The sequence below is a fragment of the Ylistrum balloti genome, unplaced genomic scaffold (assembly GCF_031769215.1).
Source record: "Ylistrum balloti isolate Yb309-2 unplaced genomic scaffold, AGI_CSIRO_Ybal_v1 Utg369680, whole genome shotgun sequence".
Taxonomy (NCBI): domain Eukaryota; kingdom Metazoa; phylum Mollusca; class Bivalvia; order Pectinida; family Pectinidae; genus Ylistrum; species Ylistrum balloti.
Window position 1 is genome coordinate 764,480 of NW_026781921.1, and position 22,502 is coordinate 786,981.

At 35.6% G+C, this 22,502-nt stretch overlaps 1 protein-coding gene across 1 annotated transcript; it reads right to left on the reverse strand.

Annotated features, from left to right (window-relative positions):
- Window positions 1-6,757: 6,757 nt before the first annotated feature.
- LOC132564740 (two pore potassium channel protein sup-9-like) lies at window positions 6,758-8,197 on the reverse strand. Its single transcript, XM_060229373.1, has 2 exons — window positions 7,915-8,197; window positions 6,758-7,575 (listed from the first exon to the last, which is right to left on the reverse strand). The coding sequence occupies exons 1-2, from the start codon at window positions 8,195-8,197 to the stop codon at window positions 6,758-6,760; spliced, it is 1,101 nt and encodes a 366-aa protein (XP_060085356.1).
- Window positions 8,198-22,502: the final 14,305 nt, after the last annotated feature.

Consider the following 22,502-nt stretch of genomic DNA (forward strand, 5'->3'; position numbering starts at 1 on the left):
ATAATCCCCAGCCTATTAGCTCTATCTATCGAATCATTTGATTGAAACGATGTTATGAACTAGGAACTGATGTTTGTACAAGATATAGAAATAGTTTGAGTAAGCAGAAACATAAAACGCCTTATCTAACACATGCATATGCATGATCTTTTATTTTACCTGACATACGCCTGTGTATGATGTTTATTGATAGGTCCGCCCCCGAGAAACTGTTACTTTATATATTGAGCCTCGTGATATCGACCAGTGTCACTCGCGCGTCGCTACTAGTCACCATCACTACATGAAGCATTATTTTCAGACGGTGTGGCGTTCGTGCAGTGTACCGGCGTATCGTCAGTCAGAAAGACAGGTATTACGATGAAGAAAAAGAGGTAGACTACACACAGCGGTGTAATATTACCAGATTACAAGATTGCTGCCAAGCAGTTGTTTGGAATGATGTGTGTGCAGGAGAAGAAACAGGTACACTTATAAGAGTGCTCACTCAAATACCTATTCAATTAATTCATGATGAATGTATCTAATTTTTATTAATACATTATCATTAGCTTTATTTATTTTAGAAGATATAACTGTTTCTATGTCTGTACGTTTTTTGTTTGTTTTTATAGTTTAGCTTGCTCTATTGAATTAATATATCTTCTTCTGGTGTTTGAAATATTTATAGATAACCATTTTGCCGTTTTTATCAAAGTATCTGGTACTTTCACTGGTGTATTTAGGCTGTATGTTAATGTGTGATCGCTATGAGAATTACCAGATGCCCAGCGAATGGTTTTACGTCTATAATTAACTGTAAAATACAAGATTTACAGTACATTTCTAACAAGACAACAATTTATCTATTTTCACTTACTTTAGTCCAATGTCTAACCGTTTTCATATTACCTATATATCATTTCATATATGTTTTTTGTACGAGATGTATTAACAATAAATCAGGGTTATTATTTTTGAACACTAAATCAATGAAAAAAAAGAAAACAGAAAAATGGAAACTGTAAATGCATGGCAGTAAAATACTAGTTCAGGATTATCTCCCTTCCATCGCAACGTTCACGTAGGTACATAGTGTACAGGAACCAGTTTCATATAAGCTATTTTCTATATTTTCGCACTGGAATATGAATTGGTCCTTTGATACTGATAACTGTTTATATAACAGGCAGTGTTCCTTTACGGTCAATAGATACCGCTTAGTTAAAATGATACGAATTAGTCTCTGCTTCAGCAAGTTACACATCTTTTCCAACAAACTGGTATTTGAATAATTGTGAACTGGCTCTGGTGGCATTGATTGTGCGAAGGCTGGTTAGAGATAACCATTGGCCAGTGAAAATTTTCAGACAATGAATTCAAGAAAATTGGAAATATTCTCTATCATTTAACACTGGTAAGTTTGTTGACACAGGTCAGATATATATACATATCTTGAGTGTTTATTTTACATTTAACACTTTTGTTTGTTCAGTGGCAGCAATTTGAATTTTTCAGTAAACACAGGTTAACTTTATCTAACTAACATTTGAGCAACCGGGGACAGGGGATTAAATCTAAAATATGACGCCATTTTGAAGTAAGTAATCACAAAATAGTGATTATAACGTTCTTACAAACCAAACAAACTCCTTAAATGTATATAAATTAATATAGAATACAATATTATACATGGGGAAAATTGCTGTCGTCAGAAAACACTACCATTTGTCTTTCATAACAGCACGAATATTAACTGGGAATAACAAATGCCAACGTTTCGTAATGTTTCAAATTAAATTCAAATTAGAAATTAATACACATATATATGTTAAAGATATGTAATGAAATATTGTGAATTTTCACTTTTAATTTTATTTACATTTATATTTTTTTTTTGTGAATAAATATACCAATCCTTTTCCAAAGGGGACAGTATTACTCTTTACCTTACAGATGGTTTTCCTATATAATTCATCCTAGGATTCTTGATGTTGTTTAATGTCATCGCATTCGAATGGAATTGTGTCATATCTATGGACTCTTACAGACATCAGATATCGTGTTATTGACTGAGGCTCAGTAATGTTGACAAGTTGACCAAAACGTTTGTTCCTGAATTACACAGGCCAAATGTAATGATTTCAGTACTTAAATTTTCAATAGATGTCCATGATTTAAAACCATAAATTGTATGTATCCCTCGTTGGCAAAATAGTCAAGATGAGTTTTGATGCATTAACATGCGTTTTGACTATATTGTTTAATTTCATATAAACAAAAGCAATTTATTTATCATTTCATATTGTTTTATTCATCGAGAAAAAACTTAACAAAGTATGACACCATCGGACATATATATATTAGATATGTTGCCATGGATATCAGATGTAAAAAAGGTACATCAATATTTACATTCTAGATACATGTGTACACTAAGATTTAAGTAGACTTAACCGTTCAAACCGGAGTGCATGTGGTGTTATTGTTTCACAATTCCCTGTGATACTATCAACAAGTGTTAATGAAAATCCATCAAATCAAAAACTTGTATTCTAACTAAATAGAGAATGAGTGTCACTTAAGTGGTCTACAGGAATGATAAAGATAAGCTGCATGAGTCTACCGAGATAATTATACCACGGATAACTAAACTGTGATAGACTAATAAAAGTTTTACTAACCTACTAATGATACACAGCTTCACGAATGTATATATAATATAGGCAATTCTTAATAACAATAAAATCTATTGTGCCTCGATTCAAAATAGACAACAGAAAAAAAAAGAAACACGTACACTTTCGGATAATTAAAGTGGAATGTTAAAATACACAAATACGTTAGACTTCACTAATTGTAGTCATTAATCATTTGTTTTATATCAGCCGTGGTCTTTCATCTAAATGAAAAACTTGAATATGTTTTTATTTTTCTTATATATGGACAACCCATTTGAAATCATTCAGTCCCGATTTCAACATACATAGTTTTCCCCGCTTTCTTTGTATAAGGTCAAGGTAAGGATTTAACATTTTACCACAAATTAAATACCGAAACCAGTAATTGTCACTTTGACATTTTTGGTTCTATGTTGTTCCTTCCAAAAGGAGAATGGTATTTAGGATTCCTTAGCAATGTTCACGCCCGTCAAGTTGATCCTTTATTTCTTTACCGTAAACAGGTGAAGCAGAGAAATAGGTTAATGGACTTCAAAACATTATAAAATCAAAGACGGACTATCCAAAGGAATGTTCAAACGTGATATCTATTTACTATTATGCGCATTTGATATTATCATATAAATGCAATAATTTGCAGATTCGTTTGATTAAAGCAAATATCAAAATCTGTCCGGTCATCCGTAAGGATAGAGGTGAGGATTGGCGATGTAGTTATGCTATCCCTTGAAGCTTCGATGATCAAAACATAAAATAACATCGTCTAATTTTATCTTATTCAAATCTATATTAGATAAAGAGAAAGGAAAATATTAAGTTTTTAGAAAAAATGAAACCTTGAAAATTCGTCACACATTGGGAAATCATGATTTTGTTGGATTTTGTCGGAAAAGTCAGGGTTTGATATTGAAGACGTAGGAAATCGCTACCGATGATATATATCCTTCATTTGTACATATTAATACTATATCTAACTTAGACCTATTATGTACTTTATTCATTAGTGTAGGGGGAATGCACTCTTGACATATGTGCACTTAAAAGGGTTCAAAAATGATGGGAAAAAATTACGCAGTGCCAAGTCGCAAAAACATTTTGTAACATCTCTAGTTTCGTAACTGATTTAAATGATTTCAACGGTGAAAATCTCTTTACATAACGTGTCTAATGCCTTAAAATTTTATAATGTTCTTGATTTAGGAGCTGCAATATCCTGTAAATCGGGGGGTTTAATTTTCTATCGATTAAGATTAAACGGGTTTTGGACGAGCAAACGAATGTACTATTATCATTCCAATGCATTTTAAAGGAACGTTATTGTCAGAAGATTTAGGGTTTAGTCTAGTGTGTTACTGGTACATGTAAACTATGACAGTTTTGATGATATTAAGACAAATAGAGCCAATAGATCACCACTTTATTGAGAAGCATTAAAATATGCTGACTCGTAATACAACATATCACTAGAATTTCATTGTCTTTTGTTTTTCGAATATTTACTAAGATGAATGTATTCGCATTGTTATTTTTAATATGCTAGCGATGCTTTGATAAGTGTAAAAATTGAGATCTCAATTTTGTATGAAATATTTTTCCACGAAAATCCGTTAACATTTACAGAAAAAGATATTTCATTACATGATATTCATATATCAACAATATATTAATATATATATTGTACGTAAATTTTCCTAGCAGGTAGATACTAAACTTTACAGTAAGTCTCAATACACGACGTTTTAGACAGTTTTCAAATTCTTGTATGTTGCAAATGGTTATATATTATTAAGTAAGACATTTGAGAATTAATTTAAATTGATTAATAAAATTAGACTAACAATACACAAACATAATGAGTTGTTCAAGTCTCATGTCATCTGTAAAATTTCTTATTTTGTAATGTCCCGGTTCAAGCTGTCTATACTTTCTACAACTAACTACTCATCAACGAAATCCACAGTAAATGTTTATAGGACAGGAAAAAACAAATATGCATATTTTTCAATAAATACAAATCGTAAGTAATGAAGTGTAACTTGTCTTATAAAACTGTTAAAAACCATTATATCACCTTTACAGAAATAGAGCTTAATTTCGCCATTACCTTGGTGTAATTAAGAGAATATATATACGTTTAACGATACATGATGTCCTTTGCTTAAATTGTACTTTCGTTTACATTATTTTAAATATATTTGATATTACGCGCATGTATTCAAATTTATTACTAAACGTACAACATGCCCTATAAAAATGTAGATATACGAAAAACAGACAAACTTGCCTAAAATGTCGCCTACATATAACAAGCACTTGTTCATAAACGGCATTGCTTCAAATATTTAACTAATCATAGTTATTGAACCTCAATATTGAGGCCATCTGTCTATAAAGACCAATATTCTAAATACTGGATTTATAGACAGTTTGACTGTATTGTAATTTGTTTTCATTAGGATGATAATGTCTTGATAATAGGACATTATCATAACAATGCGTCAAAATAAATCAATAATAATAGGTCAAAATTATCAATGAAATAACAGTAAAAGTACGGACAAGCAAATTGTAATGTGATAGGCTCTTCTACATCAAACCTCTTATCTCGATCTTTTCCTACAACGAAACATACGTAGCTAGTTTTTCATCAAGTTGTATGCTAAGCGTGATGATTTCAATTTCCCTTTTGTGAATTTTCGATTTTTGGATAGCAACATTCTTGCGTCCAAAACCTATGGTGTTTACATGTCGCAGTTGATTCGATACTCAAGGGCCTGCTCTTATTGTCACGATTTTCATGCAAGAAGCCGTCAACTGACTGATGGACTCGTAACACAAGATTTCAAAAGATGCAGAATGATGGAAATTATGGGGAAGTTTTACGCTTGTCATAGTGATTACATTTGGAAATATTCTAAAGTTGTACGCTATTTGAAGTTGGGCGTGTTTGAATCTCGTTAATTTGGCAGTTGATATTTATAATATACCTAGATGTTATTCGAGAACTTGACATTATTTACTTGTAGTGACCAAACCTTACATGGAGGGTGTCATCTATGAAGCAGAAGACGCTTACTATTTCGCAGCACCTGACATTATTCTTCTTGTAATTTTTCAGAACTCTCCGAGAAGACCTTTCTTTTGTCAATAATTTCCCCTAGTTTTATAGAATCTGAGTTCGGATTATGATTATGTTGACATGTTGTTATTTTCTTGTTGTGTTTTGCTTGCATCTAGTCAATTTTAACTTAACATGCATCCATTGTCTTTTCAGTTTGATAATTTTATTTGTTTGCTTTCTTTCGACTTATGTATCAACAAAGTGGAAAATGATTTCTATAATCACACTTGTACGTACATTACACACTAGTAAACTAAATCTCTTTGTTTAAATATCCAGTCAACAATGTTTACGCACATACTATAATTTTAAATATGAAATGCCAAAATCGGAAATACACTATAATTATGCATAGGAGGGTTAAATAATATAAACAGTCACGCCCGTCAGTACAGTTATTTCGTGTTCCTAAAAGATATTTCTTAAATAGATTTTAAAACGAATTGTTGCGAACAATTCACATCCAGTTGAATGATTTAATATATTATATTTATCATTGTATATCACAAAGCGGGTTGTCTATGATGAATGTAGTTTTCTCTGCTGATTCATTTTGTAATGATATTATTACTAATAGTGTTAAACCTGTTTTATCTTCTTACATAAGTACAACTAATCACGCAATCATTTGCCCGAATATTCCTATATGATGAATGGTGATACAGCTTAAAGTACTGTTATATCTAACAAAAACATTATATCACATCTACTTAATGCACGATCCATTGATTTCCGTGCATCTAAGTAAAACATTCCACTCATAGATAATAATTAACCAATAGATTCACGAGTGCTTTGACTTAAAAATGTTATTCACTTGTGTGTGTTTTGTAAACCGTCTAATACAAAAAATGATTTATAAATATGCAGTACATTTAAAAGTCAAAAGTAAGAAATTGGATAGGGGATACAAATATTACTATGGAAAGTCTCAAGAATAGTAGTGCTAAACGATATTGATTGCTACTTTGATAAATCAAAGGGATGCCCTTTTATCCCTCTGCCAATTGATAAAAGAATCAGTATCTTCAGATAATGTACTGTCGACCTCCTTTGAATACTCCTGATTATTCATTCCTTTGGATCTAAATTTCTTTCGCATTTGATTTGCCATCGGACTTGTCGAATATACCTTGTCACGTGGTGATCTCCATTTATAACAGGAACATGAACAAACTGACAAGGAATCCTCAACGATTGGTCCGGTTGGCTGTTCCTGCAAGTTAGAGACTACTCCATTATTTCCGGTTATGACGTCACCTTCGAGATGAACTGCATTTCGGGCCGCAACTGCAGCCTCTCTTTCATCTCGAAGTTCATCTGCTGTATTCATCGTAAGAAACCGCAAAACCAGTAAATTCATGGCTGCCGAAATCACCGTCAGACCAAATAAGATAAACAGAATACTGAATACAAAATAATGGGGCTTACTCTGAACCATATTGTCTTGTTGAAGAGCTACAAAGTCTCCAAAACCTATTGTTGTCAATGTAATAAAACTATAGTAGAATGCATCTATATAAGCCCAGCCTTCGACGTGTGAAAACACTAAAGCACCACATGTGAGTATCATTGTAGATAAGTTCATTGTTATGAATATTAGGTCTGATTGGGACACTTCCGTGTTTCTCAGTCGGAAGCATTTCTTGATTTGTCGTAAGGCAAATGTCACAAAAGTATTAAGTCTCTCGCCGACACTTTGAAACATTATCATGCATAGTGGAATCCCTGCCAAAGCGTAAGACATACAGAAAAGCTTGCCTCCGACGGTCTTCGGTGTACTATGTCCATAACCTACAGTTGTGTAAATCAAAATTGGAAGGTTTTATCAACATTTTCAAGAGTTTTTGTCAACTGAAACAACGTACCAATGCAAAATGTTACAGCATCGACATTTATCACTGATCTTGGCCTATAGAGAATTTAAAACTCTTTTTCTGCGATACTTATAAGGTATATCATAATTCTTAACTTTGGTAAATGCTTAATATTCTGTTAATATTATCTAGGTTAAATTCAGTAACTTAAACCATGCTTATGCTCATTTTTCATAAATATACAAATGATATGATTATCTATATTATCATAATTTTCCTTTTTAGATAATTCCAGAACTCTCCAGACAATACTTACCAATAGCTGCAACAACCACTAATGACAGATACAGAGCACCTCCGAACTTCCATTGGGTGACCTCCTGGTATGGTCGGGACCAGATCACATTGTGCCGTATAGCGTTAAAATCTTTGTCTGAAATATTATACCTGGTAAGTATCTCGCCCTCCTCCTCCAAAAGCCGCCTTTTGTTTTCCACCTCGTACTCGGATTCCAGGGCGTCAAACACGGCCGCCCCTATCAGCAGATAGGTAAATGTACAGACAATTAAAGACAGGGTCCGGACGTTCTGTCGTTTCATCTCAGAAAGTTATATTAAATCAGAGACGTTGGTATAGTCTAATAACAAAGGACACGCTGCTGGAGTAGTTGAATTAGCAGCAGGTTCGGTGTGGCATGACCTACAGATCTAGACATTTTATGTTATTATAAGTAGTCTCCCATGTGTAAATATAGCAAACGTTTCAATTATCAACACCCGTTCAAATCGACGCCGCTAAATCCTTCCAAGAAACAAATAGACGAAAGTAAATGTATATATCGAACGTTATCAAGCATACTCTCTCGAGACATTATAACAAATTCACGTCGTTCATTTCAGTAGGAACGTAAACATTGAAATCCAAGATGGCGTCCCCGATGAATAGATGAGCAACGGTACTACTCCGCTTTGCGTCAGTAATCCATCTCGGCATTCCACAAAAACCTGTAATTATTCGTTTTCTGAAGAATGAATCACAGAAACCCTCAGCCAGAATTTAGAGTGATGGTTTAGCGCGGCGTGGTATGTGTGTACTATGTGTTAATTCTCCCCAAGGCTATCTGGTGCGCGATCAATACCGGAAGTGTGCGTGTTACTCAGTGTCACGATGGATTCCGTTAAAAACAATAAATGTCACGTTGTAACATTAGGTCCATAAGTATGCTTTGGTAAGGTGTACCGTTCGTAAGCAATGTGTATGAGCATCCCTTGTGTGTGTACTTGTGGGTGTCTTTGTTGTCTGGTCGTATCATTTATAAATAACTCCCACAAGGATTCACAAAGACATTGTTTAGATTGTTTAAACACGCATGTTGTGAACACACGTGAATCTCTAGTACGATCTACACAGGCCTGTGTCCTTGTTATACTCAACGATACATGGGATAGCCAGCACATAGATCTATTACATGACGTATCAGTATCGTTTTCATCAGCTCGTTTGCTTTCCAGTAAGATGCTTTAGAAATATTACTTATGAATTATTTATCATCACTCCGCCGAGATATGTTGCTTTTCATTTTAAATAATACAAAATGCATTATTGATAAAGATGAACCATTAAGGGACCTTGTTTTATGCAGAAAAGATGGGCGTGGTGATAAAAGCTTCATCATATTCCCGTTAGTTTATAAAATTTTACATGACATTGTGTAAGTAAACCTGTATACCTCGTGTGCTGTATGATGATATATAATTGGAAATATGAGCCCCCTTTTTTGTGTGTTTTATTTTCATAAGGATACAATGTACACACAACATTTCCTGATAAAAAAAAACAGTCACAGCTACCATTTGTAGTGATGCAGATATGTGTCATAACAAAACATGTAAATTTGTGTGTGATAATGAAATATCACAACATTTCCTGATAAAAAAAAAACAGACACAGCTACCATTTATAGTGATGCAGATATGTGTCATAACAAAACATGTAAATTTGTGTGTGATAATGAAATATTGATCTGAATAACAACGAAATATCTGTGAAAGCGAAATAGGTAAACATAGCTTCAAGTGTGAATTATTACAAAAAGGGCATCTCAATATATTTACAAATTTTATTATTACAATAAAAGTCACTTATATTTTTCTGAAAAAGAAGATTATTAAGATAAAATGTATATATTTGTATTTTACATATGTAATGTTAAGTGTTTAGATAAAACAAGATTATATGTACTTTACAAACGTTAATTATTGAAATAAAAAGGCATCTGTATGTGTTGTTGATGTCGTAGTTATATTTCAAATAAACAAAATGATATTTGCATACAACAGCTGAATCCATGGCAACGCACGTGCACATCCCGTGATTGGGTTTGATTTGAAATGCTTAATATCTAAGGATAACTTCATGTATAGTGGAATACCTACACGATATATGATACTATGTTGTCCTAATAAAACACGCACCCATCCAAGATGGCACGACAGAAATAGTCATTGTAGAAATTTACAAACTCTTACCTAAAATTCAATAGGACAAAAACACTGAAAGAAAATCATAACAAAACTCACACGGGACTGAAGATAATATAGGACGTAAAAAATAAGATAACATATGCTCAATTTAGAGTGACCCAATCCGTCAAACGGCTGTTGAGGCGAAATTATACAAGCACATTGAACATCAATATTACAGCTTCCTGTCCCATCTGTTATGATTCCATGAGACAATGTGATGAACATTCGGGCATGGCTATAAATAACTCTGTGGTCCAGAACCGGATGTGGTCAACTAGATACTTCGTACTTTTGTCTGACAGCCGGTTCTAGAGGTTAGATAAAAGTCAACTTAAACAGACCTCGAAACTAAAAGGAGAACATGAGCGTTACTATGACTACAGAGACGGAAACATGGTATACGGTATGGCAAATTGTAATAAAACTGACAGTCAGAATATCAGCTGTGGAAAACACTTGATTTGATAGGGACAATTCACAACGGTTAAGAGATAGTCGGACTGGACTGAATGAATGAAGCTTTAAGTTTTAATCTCTATGGAAACGAAATTCGAATCGTATTCCAAGTTGACATGAACTCGACTCCAAATAGAAAATATTGCATCAGTGTGTATATTAAACATCCAGATACATGGCGCTAATCTCACATTAGATCGATCTGACACCTCGGCAGCTGGCCCCATGCGAGGACCGTGAATCCCTTTGTTTGTTTTCTTAGGACAGATCGATGGGGATTTATACCGTACATGTGTGTCGTCTGCTACACGGTGTATGTTAATCATGTATTTATAAATGGCGGGAATTACAGTTGTGAACATTCATTACTTGTAAATATATATAGTGTAAAAAAAAAATGTAATTCGCATGAAGATTCAATGGAAATGTTAAAAAATATGGACCTACATTTGCATAAATGTATACGTCAGTCAAGAAAAACCGCCTTTGAACATTCGGCGTGTTAAACATTTGGAGACATCTAATTAATATTTATGCCTGAAATTTTTCACTGGGGATATGACGTCATATCCACAGGACACACTCGCTACCTTCTGTCAGTACACCACCATCATCATTAGAATCAGCCTCCTTCTGACATTCGGAGATGACTGACCTAGATTCAGGTGGCTGCTGTCTTTTTGGTCTGATCTTAGTATCCTTATTGTTAAAGGAAGTCAGCAAAGAGAAGCATACAGACCGTTCCCATGGTAACGCTAATATGCAGTCACTTAAAAGATATTTTAATTAAACATTAGAGGATACCTCAAACAGAAATTTAGACGTCTTCAAGATCTCATTCCGGTTGTTAGGCAAAACGTACTCAGTACGTACAGCCTATTGCGACGGCCTTTCAGACAAAATTTACCGATCCTGGCCTTCTCATTGGCTGAAATATCGAAAAGAGTTAGAGCCCTCTATTGGCAATTTTCTGCATAAATAATGACGCGATCTTTTAAATCGCTATTTTAAAAGCATCCACAATAAGTTTATTTTTTTTTAAAATAACATTACGATTACTATATATTTCATAAAAGAAGCACAGTGTGGTTGAACTATTTATAAATTTTGAACAATATATTTTACGGAATTTGCTCACGGACATCCCCGACCTGTGCTGTTGAAGAAGATCGAGCTGACGTGGTTCCTATCGCTTGCTGTGAATATTCCTAGAAAACAACCATATTAACCGTAAGCAGAGATAAGTCTCTTCCGTAAGTAAACAAAAAAAAATGGTTTATTGTATCTTCAAAGTTTATTGTAACTGCGTGACTTGATTTACAGTGTATATAGTGTATGGCGGCTTATGAATCCTTCTCGACATGACGTAAGCGTACAGAACACTGTACGTGAGAGTTGGCACCATGATAAGAAGCTAGTCTGGGGGCTTGGTTTGAATTATCAACTAACAGCACTTATAAACAAACAACTTACAAACAGAACATCAATTTTGCTTTAATCCTTGTCGTTGTGGCAAGATCGTCTTAATATATAACATCATTTTACCTCATTAGACGTCACAAAATTTGACTGTTCGTCCGCGCGCATACCCGCCAATATGACACTTTTTCATGTTTTTGTAGATAAAATGTTTGCGCTTCGTAGGCAAGGTACATTTGGTGCTCATGATTTATGAATAAAATATTTTAATACTGTACTGATCATGATGTTGACTTTGTTATAACTTATATTTTTTGTCTTTTAGTTTTATTTGATGAAGGTTGATTGTGCTGATATCTCTAGGTTTGTTAATGTGTATCAAAGTTCCTTGAAATGAAAATATTCCTTCAAACAAAGCGCGTATAAAAAACCCCAAAATATTCATGTTTATAATTATCAATTAACTAGGATGAAATATTTCCATAACATATTTATTCATTTTGCTTGTCATGGTGGCATTACCTAATGCATTGCAGATCAGTAATAGTAGTAGCTATAGTGAAAATATTAAAAATTTTGTATATATATGGAAGTCTACTTTAATCTCATAGAACTATACTTTATAGACATAATTACTGAAAGAAAAGTCTAACCATGATACTTCAAGGAAGATAGGCATTACATTTAATGTAATTATTTACACTTTTATCTATCTGAAATGCTGTGTACACCTTATCTACTTTCCTCAACTACAAATATAATTATAATAAGTAAGGATTATTACTTTGCAATACATTCAAAATAAAGAAGTAGGTCAAAAGTCCTTTCGATCTGTCTAAATCCTCATATTGATAGGATAGTAATTCAACATCTTGGGGATTTCAAAGGTTTTATTTAGTCAACTTCATCATAGAGCTATTTATCATTTGGCTTGTTGGCGATGAATATTTTGTTATTTTATTTTTTTTACCTATTTTGATTTGTTCACATTATTGTCGTCAAATTTGAAATAAGAATTAAAGAAGATATAAAATCGCGTAAAAATTAAGAAAAATAACCTCTGGTTCTCTTATTTTAGTAATTTATGCATTCCAAAGTGGAGGAGTATGGGGAAAGTAATATAGCTTTGCGGTTATTTGTGAACATTTTTCAATACGTTTAGCCTCTCAGTACTTTCAGTACTTTGATTTTTGTTTTTGTTTTGTTTTTAAATACACTTCGGGCCGCTAACTGTATGCAGATGACTTTTCCTATTACTAGGTAATAAAGGGTTTTCTTCAGTTTGGGACGAGGATGCGTTGGTGTCTGTAAGCTACCAAGGAAGCTATTAAAATTTACGTTCCTTTAATTTACTTCCGGAATTAACAATATTACTTTTTTGTTGTTGTTGTTGTTGTTGTATTTTAAGGGTTACTGACGAATCCTAGAAGGACGCAACAGCAGCTTGCAGCAATTTTAGCTATCGCTTGGCTATGTGTTACGTATTTAAAATAGTGCTGAAATGAGTTGCTCACTGGTATTTCTTTCGTGCAAACCTTTTAGTCGAAAATGGATCTTATTTTGTGATGTGAGATTTTAGCTGATTGCTATTGTTAAGTCTAGTTGTTAAATAGTGTTGAGTATTACCGTTCCTCTCTTTTAAAAAGAACTTTAAATATAACTTCCTGGAAAGAAGAGATTTTGTTGTCAAAATGCAGAAGAGTTATGAGAATATGACGCAAGATTGTAATCCGTAAAGCGCGTAAAGTGTCTTAATTACCCAATCGATATTAGAATTAATCAGTCGAAATTAGATAATTCAAGATATTTATCAGACATATCCGTACAAATGAACAAGGGATGCTGAAATCGTAATTTGAAATCGTAATTCAAACTCAAAATTCAAAGTAATAAAACAAGGGAAAGTATGACTGAAGTAAAAGAATACAAAAGATAATAAAACGGAAAAAGTACCTGCTTCATCAGCGATACTTGCCATGTTAAATTAAAGTATTGTCGCGTTCTCAAAAAGAGAACCGGGTTAATAGAAACCGAAAACACGAGGCATACTAACGAGTATTGAACATAACATTGTCATCTATCACATGGATTTACTCACTCACTTGATCCTATAATCGGCAATGTTACCGTGGATGAGATGTGAATAATTGGTTTTAATTAATGAAACAGAAAAACAAAGAAATCAAAAGCTCTAATTAATTTCTCCTTGTATTTTCGCAAGAGTCTCCGTGTAAATATTTATTTATCGTATCTGAGTTCATTGGAAAATGTCATTTTTCCCTAGGTTTGTCGATTTTGTAGCAATAAAATAAGTAAGATGGAATTTAAAATTGAAAGAAAAAAAAACTCTTCATCTGACATGCTTTCAAACAATTTCTAAGAAATAAGCACCGTTTATCGTTTGATGTATGCTACAACGTACTGAGGTTTTAATATCCTTTTAGTCAGACTTAGCTGATATCAAAAGTATATCCTTTTAATGTGCGTTTGTAGGTAAACCTTTTGCCTCTGCTGCATCTTAAACAAATTGTATTGAAAGGTGATATATTCACTTCTGTGTCTCTTGTACAATCTTTTCTAAGCGGATATTGACTCGATCTGAAATTATTTGCCGTTTAACGATCGTAAATTTTGATTACATAGTGTTATTGCGGAAACAGGGCGAATAAAATCATGGTGATTCAATTTCGATTTTTTGACAAAATGCATTGTGTAACCTGCTGTAAATATTGATAAATAAGAAGTCCTGATTACGACCATTACTCGTGAATACGTCAATAGCGTTATCTACCTTTAGAGATTCTTACTAAAATTTAATGAAAATGAAATATCTGAAAATGTGTAATCTCGCAATCTACTAAACATACTGTATATACTTTGTAAACTTACAACTTCGCAATCTGTCGAGAATCACCTCCATAATATCCATTGCCTCGACAAACGAGATTTTATTCTGAAAGATTGAAGTATTGAGTTATCTATAACTGGCATTAAATCTAGATTGGACGTTGTAGTTTCTAAAATTTAAATTTGCTAGCTGAATAAAGTATTATTTATTGATTGCGAAGGTTGAAATGCTGATGTGTGTTCTAGTTATCGTCTTTACAGCTGTAGAACTGGTATATTGTAATTCAAAACCACCAGTCTGTAACACCGGTAAAATACTAGCCACAATATACAGCTTGACTAAAGAGAACTTCTCTACAGCTTGATCGGTTGAGTGTCAGACTAGTACACCAGAAGTCCCGGGTTGGAATCCTTACGGATGCCTTGAAATAAGTCATTGCCTTTTACATGTCCTTACTTATTGTGAGCTGTAAGAATTACGTTAAGGCTAGATTTAATTAACTATTGATAGAACAAAAACAGGTACCTTTACATCAGTTAGTTTGAGCTGGTAAAATGTCGCCGAGAGTGGATTTCAAAAGTAAATCGGACAATTCGAATCAAACTGCAGATGTCGGATGCGCAATTTTTTAAAGTCAAGAATTTAGTTTCTATTTGTGGTTTTTCAAAACTGAATCCATAAAAGTCCTTTCTAATATTACATTAGCAATGCTGTTTGGTATGTTAACATGTTTGCCTTTATATTTGTTGGAGATCACCTAATATAATGGTCTGTTTTTCATTGATCTAGAAACTTAAAACACCGAGTGTGTTTAGCTAGCCTACCTAAATGAATTGTAACGGTAACTGATACACTTCATCTTCACATCAGATGACGTTTTTGACTAAAATTATTTTCCCGAGTTCGCATAAAAGCATGGAAGTAATTCACTTTTATTCCGCCCCCGGCTGTTCGATCACTCGTGGTTGATCACCACTCCCGACGCTAGCCCATAAAAGTCACTGACACGTATGTCCCCTGTTTTTTTCAGTCATTCGGATGCTCGTGGCTTGGGTAAGTACAGCGGACTGCATTATTGATTTCCATTTGCTTTTATTATTTAAAAAAAAACCAGGTCTTATTTTAGCTGATTTTCCTGTTGCGAGGTAAGTTTTGTTTGCGTTCTACTTTGGTTCGCGCGAAAAGTAGGACGGGGAAATTATTTCCCCGCGAAATCGGCGTGTACGATTTCTGGTAATTAATAAGTAACGTCTGAGAATAATGCCGTCGATGACGACGTTGTCTCTCTCCACCTGGAAGTCGATGAGGCCGATGGCTGTGACGATTTTCTCGTCGACTGTTTTGAACAGCTCTCCGTGGACGCTGTCCCGGATGTTGTAAGCGGCGAGACCCCTTACGTCTCGACCGGTCAGGCCAGAAATGGCAGCAGGAAGCGTGGTGCTTCAGCGTGACTTGGTTCCCCCGCTGAAAAGGTAAGAGGTAACATTTGTTTAAAAGCGAAGAAAGACGCCATGAATGAGTTGATATCTCGTTTTGAGCGAGACCCTGGTTAACAAACGATGTCCCGAGAAAGGTGAGTCATATAATATACGTTGTTCTAAAGCCCTGAGTTAAATGAGGTATATTCGGATACTTTTACATAGCCATAGAGGCTAACGGCATTGACATTTTTGGCTAAACGAAATATGACCCGGAGTTCCACGAAGGCATGGTGCGCCTCTTTAATTCTGCATGCAGGAAGCCTGCAAATACGTGTGAAATACTGGAGATGTACATTGTTCCCCAGAATTGTGAGAGTTTAGTAACAAAGAAATCTGAGGGAGATTCACTCGAGAGATTCAAACACAAGACGTACAATTACGTGCAAAAGGCTCTTGGAGCTGGTGTCGTTTCAGTCATTCAGCATGTTTTTGCCACAGTTTAGGGAGAGTTTAGACCATGTAGACGATCACGTGTAGATGTTTTGACCCTTTCGGACAATACATTCAAGTTATTCCCAGTCAAGCGTCGGTTTTGTGTAATGCCAGCTCTGCCACAAGCGTAGCATGGCATTTACTCCAAGCACATGCCTATAACTACTCAACTGTTTGGCGATGAGCTTGGTAAGAAAGAGAATGTGCTTACAGAAACCTTCAAGGCAATTAGCATGGTTTGGCAACATAGGAGCAAGAATCGAGGGACATGGAATAAGCAAAGAGGCCACGGCCAATCTCGCCCTTTGTACGACAAGGTTACACGGCTAAGGGGATGAAGGGGCAGGAATCAGTGTTAAAAGATCCAGAACACAGGTGGAAACCACCAGCATGGACCCCGATAGCAGAAATAACGACGTAAGTAAACCCCTACCTTCTGGTCGGTTAAAATAAAAAAAATCTTATTGCCAAACCGATGATAAGTGAGTTTTAAGTAAAGACACTATATCGGAACTAGAATTAGAGTTTGGCAGAGTTCCGATACAGGTCAAGGTTCCAGGTCCGATCTACTTCAGTAGGAAGAGACGGAGCTGATAGATAACGAGGTAGAGGAGTCGGTAAGGAAAGGAGCAGTTGTACGTTCTCTTAAGATTCTTGGGTAAAGAAAAAGAATAGCGAGTTCAGACCACTGATTAATTTGAAGAGGTTGAATGGGTTTATCAAGTCTCACCACTATAACAAGGAAACTCTAGATGTTGTGCTTGAGCCGGTAGAATGGGACGTCCATTGATTTGAAGGATACTTACTAGAGCCTACCTAGACATCAGAATTGTAGAAAATATCTGAAGTTCATCTGGGTAGGTTGTTTGTATGAGATTGCCTCACTGCCGTTTTGTTTTACCAATGCCCCTCGAATTTTTACCAAGTTTGTTAAACCAATTTTCGCTAAGGCGCGTAGCTTGGGAATGGTGGCATTTTACTGCATTAATGATTCATTGGTCAAGGACCATGGTAAGGAGGTTTGTTAAAGGAACAATACGGTTTTGGCCAGTAATTTCAAGCAGGAAGCAGCTGAAAATGTTATTGTACACTTACATTAGGTAGTCAATTCCATTACACTGTACGTTTAACTAAAGCTGGGGACGATATGTACAGCTTGTAGTTTTGGACTGGGTAGTGAGAAGGTTACGTTAAGAGAGTTGGTGGCTAGGTTGGTTGGTCTTTTAACTTCTATTCTAAGGACAATGAGATTGTCCGGTTTGTTATATAGTGTAACGAAAGGTGAGAAGACGGCCCACGTCCAGGCAGGGAAAGGATATAATGACTGTATAGTGTTGGCAGCACTCTCTAGGATAGAAATTGAACGGAAGTTTAGTTAAGGACAATGAATGCTAGGGGTATCAGAACTGTCATATCGCTCACTGGGGAGGGTGGTAGGGGCTCTGTTTGGGGATTTGACAACCCAGGGACAGGGGTTTTCTTGTCTGGAGGAACGATAATATCCTATAAATTTCTTTAGTTGAAAGCTAAATGGAACTGGTTGGCTATTTAGGCGTTGTTCACAGAGCAAGGAAATTTTGTTGGATAACACATGTGTCATAACCTACATTAACAAACCCGGGGTTAGCACAATTCAGTTAAATGATCATTCTGGACCTGTTGTTAGGGAAGAATCGTTTGTTTATGTCTGTATGTCATAAAACTGGGTCAGATTTTTTATCTAGATCAATTTATTCATCTGACGAGTGGTCTTTGGACAGCCTTATATTTGACAGAATTTGTAGATATTTCATTTCAGAGGAGGTAACGCAGTTACAATTTCAACAATGGTCAGGTGGCTGAAGGTGGCTGAAGGTGGCTATGGCGGATGCCGGCATTGATACAGATAATCTTAAACCGAGTTGGGGTGGGGGTGGGGGGGGCATCAACGTCAGCTGCGTTCGGTCGTAGGGGGGCACCTAGGTGAAACGGCCGGTTGGAGGGACGTTCAGGACCCGGCAACATCTTTTGTGAAGAATGTGCTTTCTAAGTGAGAACTATGGACATTTTAGGGGTTGAATTCGTAATGCTAATATGCCCATTAAATTTGATTAACTGAGGTTTTATCTTGAGTTGTCGCTTGTTGTCAAACGCGTTGAAAGTGCTGTCTCCGGACAGCCTAAGGGCGGAATGGAAGAGAATCGCCCCCTCACCCAAGCATCACCAAGGGATTATCTGAAATGACAGCCCGAAGTCTGGACGGGTACATTTTATTTCACTCATGCAGATTCCCAACCCTGTTGTCCGGTTGGATTTGCCAACAAAGCTTCTAACTTTGACATAGCATGAGGATACACGTGTTAGTGTCTATAATAGGCTGACGCCGGCTGTAGTGTTCATGCACGAGTACTCTGCTTTGGCATTTAAAGGTCTGATACGCGGACATGATAGAGAGACCAGTGTTAATGTTACAGTCCAGCCTTCGGACTTAAATCACAGAGAATTCCTCTCATATATCACGTGATCATGCATGGATGAGAAGCCAATTTTCTTATTGAAACGAAGAAACGAGTTATTTTCAAAAATTCAAAATTCCGATTACAGTTGTCCATTCATACAAAGTTGAAAGGGAAACGCAGTCTAAGGCCTATAAAGATATCCTTTAAAGAATATTACGTCAAATGACTTTGGCGTTCAAAGTGAACTTCCTCGTCTTTATTTTGACCTTTCTTATCGTCACTTACAGGTCATTGGAGGAAGAAACATCATCACTGACGAGTCCTAAAAGGACGAAACACATTAATGAACCAACATCACTGCCGAGTCCTAGAGAGACGAAACAGTTGTATGGTGCAGCATCACTAACGAGTCCTAGAAGATAGAAACAGCTTTATGATTTAGCATTACTGACGAGTCCTCTAAGGACGAAACAGTTGTATGACACTGCACCACTGACGAGTCCTCAAAGGACGAAACAGATGCATAACTCAGCATCACTGATGAGTCAAAAAAAGGACGAAACAGCTGTGGGATGCAGCATCACTGAAAAATCCTGGAAGGATGATACAGGTGTATGACACAGCTATATTCATGTACTATGTATTAGATAAAGTTAGTCTACATGCATTGCTTGGCTATAAGTTGCCTTCCTCACATCAATATCCACAAACACACACACAAAAGTAATCTTTAAGTGACAGATTATCAGGGGGAGGCTAGAAACGCACCCAGATAGCGTGTGTCATCTCCGAACATTACAATTATGTAGGTTAAACAATCTGTATGTTGTGCTGGCGACCGTTTTCATCTGAATGTCGGGCATGCGCTTTAAGCAATCACTTTAAATCATCAATTGGAGATTCTCAAATGTCAAATGTTTCTTCCGATGCATCCGTTTGTATGTAACACAATATGGTAGCCGTAAACCCACGTACTTATGTCCGCGGTATTAGTATACAAATGTCACAGTACATCGCCATCTTTTCACGTGCCAGATAATAGAAACATTCTCGCGTAGACTTAATCTATCAAGTCCAGTACGTTGTTATGTCCTAAAGATAAAGGTCACATCTTCATTAATTCAAGATCGATCAAACGATGTCACATGATGACGGAATATCAAATGAAGTCATTTTGGTCATTATAAAGCCGGGGCTAATTTTATCTGTGTAAGCCCCGCGCCGAACCCTCCCAAACATTCATCCTTACTGACCCAGAGAGCTCTTTCATATCCGATTCAATCGACTTGTAGGGCTCTCCTGAATATTCCTTGAGAACCCCTTATGATCTACCGTTCAGCTCTTAAGCACTCCATCACTTTCTCAGTTGATGGATTCCTATTTTTTCAGTTCTTATATCATAACAAGTTACAAAATCCAGAATATCTGATTCAATATTTTCAAGAAAGGTTTGAGATCTCTCAGTCGTTGAATTTAACTCTGGCAATGACTTGCAAACCTTCATAGACTCCATTCAGTAGATCTCACTCTAAAGCAGCCTTCGACTCTGGACATGGAATATTTCAAAGACGTGCACATCTTGGGAGACGTAGCGTTTTATATATATATATATAAAAAACAGCAATAAATCATTATTTTGAAATGTAGATCTTCGAGATTCTTTCCTTTCTCAAAATTACGGAACAATGGCTGATGTGTCGATAAAGGAACTTCCTATACCTTAAAGCTACGTTACACATGTATGTGAAAGATGGAGTTTGACTTCATTTTTTTTCTGGACAGATTCCGTCAAACCCAATCCAATCTATAAATAAAATTGTAAAGTGAAACTAGAAAGGCGAATCAACATTTTGGTTCAATTTTATTCAGACTTCGTATATATGATATATGTAATATTAATTTCATATTAAAAAGTGTTATCTTTCACACACATCTTATCAATAGACCTAGCCCAAAGAATTGTATGAAAATACAAAAGTACTACTTTCTACTAGTAATTAATTGTGTTCGGAGTAATGAGCGTTGACAAATAAGGTTAATAATTCGGAGAAATAAGCTTGACAATACAAAGTTGTAAATAAACAAGATCATCAACTCTCAACACAGGATTCCGAGATATAAACAAGGTCATCAACTCTCAACACAGGATTCCGAGAAATAAACAAGGTCATCAACTCTCAACACAGGATTCCGAGAAATAAACAAGATCATCAACTCTCAACACAGGATTCCGATATATAAACAAGGTCATCAACTCTCAACACAGGATTCCGAGATATAAACAAGGTCATCAACTCTCAACACAGGATTCCGAGATATAAACAAGGTCATCAACTCTCAACACAGGATTCCGATATATAAACAAGGTCATCAACTCTCAACACAGGATTCCGATATATAAACAAGGTCATCAACTCTCAACACAGGACAAGGTCATCAACTCTATAAACAGGACTCTCACAGGATTCGAGAAATAAACAAGGTCATCAACTCTCAGCACGATATATATAAACAAGGATTCCGATATATAAACAAGGTCATCAACTCTCATCACAGGATTCCGTGATATAAACAAGGTCATCAACTCTCATAACAGGATTCCGATATATAAACAAGGTCATCAACTCTCAACACAGGATTCCGATATATAAACAAGGTCATCAACTCTCAGCACAGGATTCCGATATATAAACAAGGTCATCAACTCTCAACACAGGATTCCGAGAAATAAACAAGGTCATCAACTCTCAGACCAGGATTCCGAGATCTAAACAAGGTCATCAACTCTCAACACAGGATTCCGATATATAAACAAGGTCATCAACTCTCAACACAGGATTCCGATATATAAACAAGGTCATCAACTCTCAACACAGGATTCCGATATATAAACAAGGTCATCAACTCTCAACACAGGATTCCGAGATATAAACAAGGTCATCAACTCTCAACACAGGATTCCGATATATAAACAGGAGAGCATCAACTCTCAACACAGGATTCCGAGATATAAACAAGGTCATCAACTCTCAACACAGGATTCCGAGAAATAAACAAGGTCATCAACTCTCGAGATATAAACAAGGTCATCAAGATATATAAACAAGGTCATCAACTCTCAACACAGGATTCCGAGATATAAACAAGGTCATCAACTCTCAACACAGGATTCCGAGAAATAAACAAGGTCATCAACTCTCAACACAGGATTCCGAGATATAAACAAGGTCATCAAACCTCAACACAGGATTCCGATATATAAACAAGGTCATCAACTCTCAACACAGGATTCCGAGAAATAAACA